Source organism: Saimiri boliviensis, chromosome 1, assembly GCF_048565385.1.
Source record: "Saimiri boliviensis isolate mSaiBol1 chromosome 1, mSaiBol1.pri, whole genome shotgun sequence".
Taxonomy (NCBI): Eukaryota; Metazoa; Chordata; class Mammalia; order Primates; family Cebidae; genus Saimiri; species Saimiri boliviensis.
The window spans coordinates 25149153-25161975 of NC_133449.1; the positions used below are offsets into that span (position 1 = coordinate 25149153).

General features: G+C 39.8%; 1 protein-coding gene across 38 annotated transcripts in view; it reads right to left on the reverse strand.

Annotated features, from left to right (window-relative positions):
• DTNB (dystrobrevin beta) overlaps nt 1-12823 on the reverse strand; it is a 318860-nt gene that overhangs the window by 256347 nt on the left and 49690 nt on the right. For all 38 annotated transcript variants that reach the window (XM_074395059.1, XM_074395056.1, XM_074395051.1 and 35 more), the window contains exon 3: nt 3506-3586. Coding sequence is in view for 32 of the 38 variants with exons in the window: in XM_039477463.2 (XP_039333397.1) it covers nt 3506-3586 (81 nt within the window). In the remaining 6 variants the exon portion in view is untranslated. The remainder of the gene's footprint in view (nt 1-3505; nt 3587-12823) is intronic.

The following is a 12823-nucleotide window of genomic DNA, read 5'->3' on the forward strand; positions in this document are numbered from 1 at the left end:
GACGATTAAACTTCACAACAAAGTAAGCATAATGAACACTATATAAACTACAGCCTCCACTGATGAGAGAATATGCTTTATTTTCAAGCACAAAAAGATACCTATAAAAATTAACCACATCCTTTGCTGGGCGCAGTGGCTCAGCCTGTAATCCCAGCACTTTGGGAAGCCAAAGCAGGTGGATCACTTGAGGTGCAGAATTCAAGACAAGCCTGACCAACATGGTGAAACCCTATCTCTACTAAAAATACAAAAATTAGCCAGGTGGGTGGTGCACGCCTGTAACCCCAGCTACTTGGGAGGCTGAGACAGGAGAATTGCTTGAACCTGGTAGGCAGAATACAGTGAGCCGAGATCTCACCACTGCACTCCAGTATGGGCCACAGAATGAGACTCTGTCTCAAAAAAAAGACCATATCCTGAGCCATAAAGCAAATCTCAATGAATTTTAAAGGATTAAAATTATATGAACCATGCTCTCTGATTAAAATGAAATTAAGTTAGAAATCATTATCAAAAAGACAACTTTTAAAGTAAACCTTATCTTTAGAAATAAAGAAACACACTACCGGGAAACTTTCTTAATTAATCTGATTAAGGTTGTCATGGTTTGAATATTTGTCCACTGCAAAAATGGTGTTGAAATGTAATCTAATCCCTAGTGTGACAGTATTGAGAGGTAGGCTTTAAGAGGTGCTTGAGTCATGAGGGTTCTGCCTTCATGAATGAATTAATCCACTCATGGATTAATGGACTAATTAATGAACGACTTATCATGGGAGTAGGACTGGTGGCTTTATAGAAAAAGGAAGAGAGACCTGTGCTAGCACACTAGCCTCCTCACCATGGGATGCTGTGCATGGCCTCTGGACTCTACAGAGTCCCCAGCACCAAGATGGTTTTCAACATATATGGCCCCACAATCTTAGAGCTTCCAGCCTCCATAAATATATGAAATAAATTTCTTTCTTTATAAATCACCCAGTTTCAGGTACTCTGTTATAAGCAACAGAAAACAGGCTAAGACAAATGTTACCTACAAAGGACTTGCCAAAAAACGTATTTCTTCATAGTTAAATGAGAGGCTTTGCTCTGATCATGGGAATGAGATAAGAAATGTTCACTATCATCATTTCTATTGTACTTGAGGCCAAACCAAGATAAACATGCAGATAAAGAAATCACAGTGTATTGGAAATGAGTAAATAAAGCTGTCATTATTCAGAAATAACAAAACTATGTACGCGGAAATCAAAGATTCTACAGATAAATTAATACGAGTTGAGAACAACTGCTAGAAATGAGATCAAGATATAAAGATCACTTATTACTGTACATCAGTAACATAACAATGAAATTTTAAAATAATACTATCATGTCATTGAAGACCTAGTAATAAACCCAATGAAGAGGCCAGGCATGGTGGTTCACACCTGTAATCCCAGCATTTTGAGATGGGTGGATCACTTGAGGCCAAGAGTTCAAGATCAGCCTGGCCAACATGGTAAAACCCTGTCTCAACTAAAAATACAAAAGTTAGCTGGGCATGTTGGTGCATGCCTGTAGTCCCAGCTACTCGGAAGCCTGAGGCAGGAGAACCTCTTGAACCCAGGAGGCAGAGGTTGCAGTGAGCCAAGATCGCACTACTGCACTTCAGCCCGATTGATAAAGTGACTCTGATTTAAAAAATAAAAATTACAAAAATAAAAAATCCAATGAAGGATATGTAACATCTCTACAAAGAAATTAAAGACTTAAATAGCTCTAGGGATAAACATATACCACATTCATAAGAGGAAATCTCAGTGTTAGAAATACGTCAATTTTCCCCAGCTTGATTTACTGACTCAATACAATCCGAATCAAAATCCCTGCAGGACTGTACAGTAAAAGAGGAACTTTACTGTTTGTAAATTATACTTGAAGAAAGAAATGAAAAAAATATATATAAGAAAATATTTTATTCTGTTGGTTTTAGTAGAAATTGGCAAGCAGATTCTAAAATTTATATGGAAATAAATGTTAAAAAGACTGTCCCAGAGAATCTTAAAAAGAAAAACAGAGCAAAGTAGGAAGACTTGTCTTGCCTGACATCTACATTTACTAAACTCTAATAGTAGTTACTGCTACAAGAAACAGTGTGGTATTAGATCAGTGTGGTATTGGTAGAAGGATAGACAAACAGTCCAGTGGAACACAAAGACGGTCAAAAAGCAGACCTTCTCATATATGGACGCTGCCATGAACATTCTTGTACAGATTCAAGAATGAATGTACATGAGAAGACTCTAGCAGTGAAAAAAATTGTTTATTTTCTTCTGTTTATTGACTATTTATTGACCTTTTCAATAAAAAGTGAAAGAACAATTGAACATACATAAGAAAAACCTTGAAATCTGACTACTACTTTTTCTGTACATTCTCAAAATTTTTTTCAGATCAACTGTAAAATCCTATGTGAAAGGTTACAAAATAAAACTTTTAGAACAATGCATCTTTTACTTTATATTATTAATGCCACTAGCCTAGTCAGGCTCTCAACACTCCACACATTCAATTCTAAGGTTAATGCTCTTTCCACTGTATAAAACAGTTTTTCACTGATACGCACAAACACAAGAAAAGTACAATAATTCTGTCATGAGTTAGTTCATCTTCACGGAAATAAAGAAAGGTTACATAGCCGGGCGCGGTGGCTCAAGCCTGTAATCCCAGCACTTTGGGAGGCCGAGGCGGGTGGATCACGAGGTCAAGAGATCGAGACCGTCCTGGTCAATATGGTGAAACCCCGTCTCTACTAAAAATACAAAAAAAAGTAGCTGGGCATGGTGGCACATGCCTGTAATCCGAGCTACTTAGGAGGCTGAGGCAGGAGAATCGCCTGAACCCAGGAGGTGGAGGTTGTGGTGAGCTGAGATCGCGCCATTGCACTCCAGCCTGGGTAACAAGAGCGAAATTCCGTCTCAAAAAAAAAAAAAGAAAGGTTACATATATACCACAGACATTCATATACATACATAAAGACACACACACTTTATTTTATAATCCACATGGTAGCAATTATTTATAGAAAAGGTTGATTCATATTACATTAAGTTTAATCAAGAAAATCAATTTCAATTATACCTTTATCAAAAATATTAATGTTTTTCTTTTCCTCCAGAAGCTAATAAATTGTATTAATTTTGTATAAAACATTTTGTATAAAGCATAATTTTATATAAAGCATTTCCTTAATAAAAGACACAGAGAAATAGATTCTCCCATTTAAAGAACATTAATACCACACCAGCCTCAAAACTAGCTACATTATTGAGTTTGTTAAACATTTTGAGGGACAAACGAGTAAAACGACAAGTTCTTCCATTACAGAGCTTACATACTGATAAACACTTAAGACAAAAATAGTTCAATTAACATTACAATACGACGAGAACATGTTAAAGTCTTTTACAATATTGAAAACTCTATCCAGCTATCACAGAAATGAGTAGAAATGACTCACGGTTGCATCGTTTTTGTACAAATCGTAATTTGCAGGCTGTTCTGTAAGTTGATAGTCGTATGACATCAAAATTCTGAGCACCTGAAAAAAGGCAAACAGAAATGCTCAACTGGATTTACCATTTCACTTCCAAACGCTAGGAAGTGGTTCCAATCTATTGTGTTGCCATAGTATACCAGTCAGCTAGGACTTCTGTTTTAAAATGCAGGTCAACTAAAAAAAACCAGTGGGAGAAAAGGATAGGAAACACGTGCATGCCAATAAGTGCCGGGACTCTGCTAGTCTTGCTCCTGATATCCTGTCTGTTCATCAGAGAAAACTCCAAAGGTAGAAACACTCATAACATGGGTGAGTGAACTACATGATTAGGAAAGGGGAGCAGGGTGGCATCGTGGGAAAGACCCAAGTCTAGAGTCAGAAAAGCCACACGCCTGCCCCAGCCTGACAAACCACAGAATGCAACTGTGGCCATGCCGCATGCCTCTGCGCATAAGGTCCACATCTGGGAAATTGGGGAACCTACCAGCTGCCTATAAGGTCCCCTTCCAGGTCTGTGGCAGCCTGTACTTTCCTAAAAAAGTATCTACAACAGTATTTCCAGAGCGGTATTTTATGTGCTTCTAGTATGTTGTCCCTCTCCATCAAAATCTAGAGATTCTTTCCTTCCATGGGAATCTGACCAGGACACTGTGACTGCCTTGTTGCCCAGAACGCAGCAAAAGTACAGTGCAGGACTTCTGGAGACAGATGACAGAAGACAGCACAGCTTGCTCCCCTCTTGCTCTTCCAGGATGCCTGCCCTGGGAACCCAGATGCTATACCATGAGAAAGCCCAGACTGATGTGGAGAGGCCACAGTGAGAGGCTCATAGGCAGAAGAACTGAGTCCACCAACAAAAACAGCATTGATTGCCAAGTGCACAGGTAAGCAAGCCTTCAAATCATTCAAGCCCTGAGCCTTTGAGTCTTCTGCTGAGATCTCATGCATCATGAAGCTAAGTCAAGACATCAGCACTGAATGCTGTTCTGAGTCTAGATCCAAAAAATGCATAAACAAAATAAATAACTATTTGAAGAGTAAGCCAGAGTAACTAGACCAAAGCCTAAAACTTTACATGAGTTTATAAAATACATTTTGTTCTCATTTTAAAAATTGTTGCAAATGAAGTCTACTTGAATTTTAAGGTCGCTTTAGATAGGGTTGGTCCCTGGGACAGGTGTGGTGGCTCATGCCTGTAATCCAAGCACTTTAGAGGCCAAGGCGGGCAGATCACCTGAGGTTGGGAGTTCAAGATTAGCCTGACCAACATGGTGAAACCCCATTTTTATAAAAAATAAAAATAAAAATAAAATTAAAAAATAAAAGATAGGGTTGGCCCCAATGTGAGATTTATTTCACCCATCCTGCCTTTATAAAATCTGGCAGCAACTTTTGATTCAATAAGGGGAAAGAGCAAGACCCTATCTCTAAAACAGATATATGTATATACATATAATATATATATTTTTCTACTATATAAATTATATATAAATATATATAGCATATATTTTTATATTATGTAAATATATTTGTAATATAATTCACATTCCATACAATTCACCCATTTAAAGCATGCAACTGAATGGTGTTTACTACACACAATTGTGCAATCATCACCACAATCAATTTATAACATTTTCATCATCCCAAAAAGAAACCTCTTACCCTTAACAGTCACTTTACCTACACGCCTGGCTAATTTTTAATTTTTCTTTTTGTAGAGACAGGGTCTTGCTATGTTGCCCAGGATGGCCTCAAAGTCCTAGGCTTAAGCAATCCTCCTGCCTCGACCTCCCAAAGTACTAGGATTACTGGCTTGCACCACTGCACCCAGCCCTGCCCACATTTTAACTGAGTTGTCTTTTTATCACTGAGTTGTAAATGTTGTTCACATACATTAGATACTAGTCACTTTTTAGATACATGATTAGCAAATATTTTCTCCATTCTGTGGGTAGTGGCTTCTTGATTTTAGTGGTCTCTGCTGAAGTATAAAAGTTTATCATTTTGATAAAGTCTCATTTATCTGTTTTTTGTTGTTGTTGTTGTTTTGAGATAGAGTCTCACTCTTGTGGCCCAGGCTGGAGTGCAGTGGTGTAATCTTGACTCACTGCAACTTCTGCCTCCTGGGTTCAGGCAATTCTCCTACCTCAACCTCCTCAGTAGCTGGGATTACAGGCCCCTGCCACCACACCCGGCTAATTTTTGTTCTTTTAGTAGAGATGAGGTTTCACCATGTTGGCAGGCTGGTCTCAAACTCCTGAACTCAGATGATCTGCCTGCCTCAGCCTCCAAAAGTGCTGGAATTATAGGCATGAGCCACCACTCCTGGCCTTTTTTTTTTTCCTTTTGTCACTTGTGCTTTTGGTGTCAGGTCCAAGATGACTTTGTCTAATTCAAGGTCAAGATGTATACCTGTGTTTTCTTCTTATACAGTTTTAAACCTTATATTTAGGTCTATGATCCATTTTGAGTTAATTTATAACATGGTGTGAGGTAGGGGTCCAAATTCATTCTTCTGCATGTGAATATCCAGTTCACCATTTGTTCAAAAGACTGTTCTTCCCTCAGTGAATGGTTCTGCTACCCTTGTCAAAAAATCAACTGACCACAGATACATGGGTTTAATTCCAGATTTTCAATTCTCTCTCATTGATTGTGTATCTATCCTTATGCCAGTAGCATACAATCTGGATTATCGTAGCTTTGTAGTAAGTTCTGAAATCAGAAAGTGTGAGTCCTCCAAGTTTTTTCTTAATTTTCAAGCTTCTTTTGGCTGTTCTGGATCATTTGAATTTCCATATGAATTTTAGACCAGTCCATTCATTTCTACAAAAAAATCCAGTTGAGATGTTTATGAGGATTGCATTGAATCTACAGGTTAATTTAGGAATACTGCCTTCTTTTTTTTTTTTTTTTTTTTTTAAGAGACAGTGTTTCACCATGTTGGCCAGCAGGATGGTCTCAATCTCTGACCTCGTGATCCACCCACCTCAGCCTCCCAAAGTGCCGGGATCACAGGCATGAGCCACCGTGCCCAGCCAATACTGCCTTCTTATAAATAATAAGTCCTCCAACCCATCAACACAGAATGTCTTTCATTTATTTGGGTCTTTCTTAATTTCTTTCAACATTTTATAATAGTCAGCATATAAGTTTTACACTTCTTTTGTTAAATTTATTCAGTTCTGTTTTCTTTTACTTATTTAACTTCTTAATATATCACTATCTCAGCCTAAGTTGCAACCATTAAATATTAATTGGTAAAAAACTAAACTGATGATTTAAAGAAAGAATGGTGGCAAAGATTCAAGGGCATTTAATAAATAACCTGTCATTATATTACCATAAGTAATTTTTAACATCTAGATATTTATTTTTGTGAAATATTTTTATGGGAAATACTAAGAAAACAAATGTGAACAGCTAGGAAAGGAAAGCTCCTTCCCAGCAGATGAACGGAAAGGTTACTGGTGACTGATTAGACTGCAAGGCAATTATTAGGCCATGTTTGCTCATGGAACAGTAACTACAGGAAAAAGTCAGTGCACCTGGCATAACTGCCTTTCTTCAGACTCTTTCTCCAGTGCAGTGACAGATTTGCATACCACAAAAGATGAAATACAACAAATATCATAAAAGTCCAACACTAACTATAATACTTTTGGAAAATGATAAACTTCATGTGCTCCAGCCAAGTTTGCCAGAGATCTCCACACTGAAGTTTCAGGTACAGTCAAGAATCAAGTGTCGCTCTGCTTTCCTTTGCCACTGCTCCTTATGAACTTGCATCACCCTAAAGCCCAGTGGAAAAAAGGTACAGACATTAGTGGGATGGCACACAATTCAGACACTCTAGGGAGTCATTCCACAACAGAATTTTAGAGATCTAATAGCAGTCACAAAGAGTTAGATACAAACAATAGCCTTAGAATCTTACTAAAATCATATTGTGCCAACATTCTACTAAGAGGTACTAAAACCTCCCATATGTCTGCCTTATTCTGGAACAATCATCTTTCCTGGTTTCTTAGAAGAAAAGTAAAGTCCTCACCTACTGCCTCAAAGGATAAGCCTTCACTATTTTATTTTACTTTATTTTATTTCATTTTATTTTATTTTTTGCCCAGGCTAGTCTCAAACTCCTAAGCTCAAGTGATCCTCCCACTTCAGCCTCCTGAGTAGCTGGGATTACAGGCATGAGCCACCATGTCTGGCAACTACTCCTTGCAAAATTCTGCAGCTAATTCTAAAATATTTCTTATTGAGATATTGGCTCAAAGCTGATTCCCACTGACAGCTTCCTATATTTCATGTAATTATGCTTTCATGAAAAAGGATACAGTTCTATTCTGTTAAAATGTTAAAGAAACACAAAACCTCAGATGAGATTTTAGTGCACTGCAAACACCTCCTTTTATTTCCAGACAGGAGAAGTTTTAGGAAAATGACAAATGTAGACTCCAGATCAACTTCAAAGTCTTTTTATAAGCAAGAAGATATAAATAATAAAAGTGAGATAAGTGACAGCCAATTTGTCGTGCCTGTGCATGTACGTGTGTGTGTGTGTGTGTGTGTTGATAGGAGAAGGCAGGATATGAAGCTAAATTTGTTAACTGCAATCATAGTGAAGATCACATGATTCCAAGGGTTAATTATTTAATTAGTATCATCTGATCATAAGCACTGCCTGGCACTATGCTAAATGTATCAAATTCCAGGTCCCACTCCAGAGCTACTTCCTGAAACAAAATCTTCTGTGAGAACCCCTGGAATCCTTTATTTTTTTTAAGACAGGGTCTCACTGTTTTTTTTTTTTTAAGACATGGTCTCACACTGTTGCCCAGACTGGAGTGCAGTGGTGCGATCTCGGCTCACTGCAGCCTTGACCCTTCAGGCTCAGGTGATCCACCTCAGCCTCCCGAGTAGCTGGGACCACAGCACGCCCAGCTAATTTTTGTATTTTTTACAGAGATGGGGTTTCACTAAGTTGCCCAGCGTAGTCTTGAACTCCTGAGCTCAATGGATTTGCCTGCCTTGCCCTACCAAAGTGCTATGATTATAGGCATGAGCCACCACGCCTGGCCTAGAATCTTCACTTTTAACAAGTGCCCCAATAGAATTTTTGGGGTTTTTTTCTGGTTTTGGTTTTGAGACGGAGTCTCATTCTGTCACCCAGACTGGAGTGCAGCAGTGCGATCTCGGCTCACTACAACCTCCACCTCCCAGGTTTTGTAAACTGTCACGGTGCTGGTGGGAGTGTAGCAGTGATGACACTTCCCCTTTTTCAGTTTACAAAAGTGACTCTCCTACCTCAGCCTCCCGAGTAGCAGGGACTACAGGGGTGTAATACCATGCCTGGCTAATTTTGTATTTTTAGTGGAGACAGGGTTTCACTGAGGAAAGAAACCCCTGTTTCTTGTCTCTTGTCTCAAAGGAGGAGGAACTAAAAGTTGAAACATAGCAGGCATAGGGTCAGTGGCCTAAAGGTTAAAGATTAAATCCCCCACCCTTAAGATCTCAGGCGATCTTAAGTGGAAGAAACACCCTCTACTGTTCCCATTCAATCTTGCTCAAAGCCCTACACTTACTTCATTGATTACCCCCTCACGTGCACTTTCTGAAACTGTAAACCCAAGACCCTTTCACATGTAATATCTAGAGTTGTAAGCCTATATAAAGGCAGAGGTTTCCTTTGTTAGACAAGCTTGGCTGTTAGGCAACTACGCCACCTTGCTCCCAGCCGAATAAACCACCCCTTCCTTCCCCGTTCAGTGTTCGAGAGGTCTGTTTCTTGCGGCCACTCCTGCTTCATCACCATGTTGGTCAGGCTGGTCTCGAACTCCTGACCTCAAGCAATCTGCCTGCCTCAGCCTCCCAAAGTGGGAGGATTACAGGTGTGAGCCACCACGCTGGCCCCAAAAGAGTTTTACGATCAAATTACGTTCAAGAAACACAGCACTACCCAGCTCAACTAACAGGTATGGCTCATGCACACTCCTTAAATTCATCTCACACCCAACTGCAGTCAGTCTGGACTGCAAGGAATCACCCAATTACACCCAGCCCTCTCATCTTGGGGTCTTCACAAGTGCTGCTGCCCCAGCCTTTCCTTCACTTCCTCAGACAAACTCATCCTGGGTGTCACTTCTCCCAGATCCCTCCTCAACTCCAGTGCTTCCCCCATGCGCCTCCTACTGCACTATTTCCAGGAAACGAAGTTACATGATAAAGGCAAAGGCCATTTGTTGTTTCTGTTCACTGTTAAATGCTAACTGGAAGACAATAAAACTAGCACCTAAAATAGTTATTCAATGAATAAATATGTTAAAACTGGGGAAGTTGTGTTGCTAGTGCAAAACACTGTTATCTACTTTCTCCTAAAAATATACAAAATCAAAAGGTTAGACAAACTACAGATACAATTTTGGACATTAGTAAAGAAAAACTGATGGAGGAGGATGAGCAAAGTAGTGAAGAAGCCACCTCCTTTCAGTATTCTGTGTACAACAAGTCCATGCTTTTAGTAGTCTTCATGTAGGGCAGAGTGCTCTACACTGTGTTCCAGGAAGCCACAGGATCAGAGGCATTTGAACCAGAACAACTCCATCTTATCTAGGGGCAAGGTAAAATGAGGCTGAGACCCACTGGGCAGACGGTTAAGTCACGGTGAAGAGGGAGACCCAGGCATCTCAGATCGACTTCCCCTTTTCTTTTCATTCCTAAGATTGTAAACTGAAACGCTTTTCATTCCTAATATCCTAAACTTCCCTTTTTCATTCCTAAGATCCTAAACTTCCCCTTTTCATTCCTAAGATGGTAAACTGAAACCCTTTTCATATGTAATTCCTAAGACTGTAAACTGAACCCTTTTTCATATGTAATTCCTAAGACTGTATACTGAGACCCTTTTCAAATGTTAAGCTATGAACCTAAGATTCTTCCATGTGTAACATCTAAAGTATAAGCCTATATAAAGAAGGAATCTTCCTTTGTTAGGGGAGCTTGGATATTAGGCAAATATGCCACCTGGCTCCCAGTCCAAATAAACTCCTTCCTCCAATATTCAGTGTCCGAGAGATCTGTTTCCCGTGGCCACTCCTGCAACAACAGGATGAGATAGGAGGTCAGCCCAAGACACAGGTCATAATGACCTTGCTGATAAACGGGCTGCAGTAAAGAAGCCAGCTAAAACCCATCAAAACCAAGATGGCGACAAGAGTGTGACCTCTGGTCATCCTCACTGCTACACTCCCACCAGCGCCATGACAGTTTACAAATGCCACGTCAACATCAGGTTATCCTGTATGGTCTAAAAAGGGGAGGCACAAATAATCCACCTCTTGTTTAGCATATCATCAAGAAATAACCATAAAAGTGGGCATCCAGCAGACCCCAGGGCTACACTGTTTACAGAGTAGCCATTCTTTGTTTATTCCTCTACTTTCTTAATAACTTGCTTTCACTTTACTCTGTGGGCGCGCCCAGAATTCTTTCTTACGCAAGATCCAAGAACACTCTCTTGGGGTCTGGACCAGGACCCCTTTCCTGTAACAAATCCATGGAAGATACAAGGAAGTAAATGTGTTTTGTTTAAAAAGCAAGGCAAATGGGAAGAAGAGGGATGAGGAGGAAAAGCAGATGAAGGGAGAAGAGATTACAGAGCTAGAAGATGCAAGCATAATAAAATGCTGAATTGTCTGAAATTTTTCACAAGCATTTATAATTTTAAAAATGTTTGGCCTGGCACAGTGTCTCATGCCTGTAATCCCAGCACTTTGGGAGGCCAAGGCAGGCGAATCACCTGAGGTCAGGAGTTTGAGACTAACCTGGCCAATAAGGTGAAACTCCATCTCTATATTGTAAAACTACAAAAATTAACCAGGCATGGTGGTTCACGCCTGTAATCCCAGCTACTTGGGAGGCTGAGACAGGAGAACCACTTAAACCTTGGAGACAGAGGATGCAGTGAGCTGAGATCGTGACACTGCATTCTAGCCTGGGTGACAGATCAAGATTCTGCATAAAAAATTAAAAAAATAAAATAAGAAGTTTTTCAAGGGATTGTTAGTCCAAATAAGTAACGTAAAAGACTTAATCTTTTTCTTTGTGATGAGAATTAAAACACTGGGAAACAGAGATGAGGCCAGAGGTCCCATCAGAGAGGAAGGCACAAATACAGCCAAGAGCACTGAAGGATGACTCTCTCAGTGGGTAAACCAGGGAAAAAAGAGAAAGCATCCCACAAAGGGAAATGCTGGGGACACAAGCCTTTCTCCACCTAGATTCATTTATATTTATCTGAATTTAACACAAGTAAGAATAATAGCAAGCAAAGAAAGGAATAACTAAATGGCCAGGTATGGTGGCTCATGCCTGTAGTCCCAGCACTTTGAGAGGCTAAGGCAGGCAGATTACTTGAAGTTAGGAGTTTGAGAACAGACTGGTCAACATGGCAAAACCCCATCTCTACCAGAAATACAAAGTGGTGGTGCAGGCACAGGTTGCAGTGAGCCGAGACTGAGCCATTGCATGCCACCCTGGGCGACAGAGCAAGACTCCATCTTAAAAAAAAAAAAGAAAAACAAAGTAGTAACTAAATGGATTAAATTACACAAAATAATAACAAAGTGTAATCTATGGAGTTAAAAAATATATATCTTTTTTTTTTTAACAGGGTCTCACTCACCTAGACACTGCAGTGCAGTTTCACAATCTTGGCTCACTGTAACATTGACTTCCCAGGCTCAAGCAATCCTCCCAACTCTCAGCCTCTTAAGCAGCTGGGACTACAGGAATAAGCCACCACACCTGGCTAATTTTTGTCTTTTTCTAGAGATAGGGTTTTGCCATGTTGCCCAGGCTGGTCTCAAACTCCTAGGCTCAAGCAATCCACCTGCCTCAGCCTCCCAAAGTGCTGGAATTACAGGTATGAGCCACTGCGCCCAGCCCTTAAAGAAGGTAATACTAAAAACGGTATAAATTTCATAAAGGAGTTACCCTAAAATATTCCAATATTCTCATAATATTTGAACAAAGTTACAAATATTGATAAGCCATGTTTTAGTTAATGTTAACATTTCTAGAGTAAAGAACAGAAAAATACACAACTCACAACCAAGTAGAGGGAAGCAATGGGATGGAAGAAAGCAAGCAAGCTCAGCTCCTCTAAGACAGGGAAAGAAAAAGGAACACATCAAAGAAAGGACAAAATTTAAGCACAAAATATGACGGAAACATAAACCAAAAATGAAACTCTAAGGCCCCCCAACCATCCTC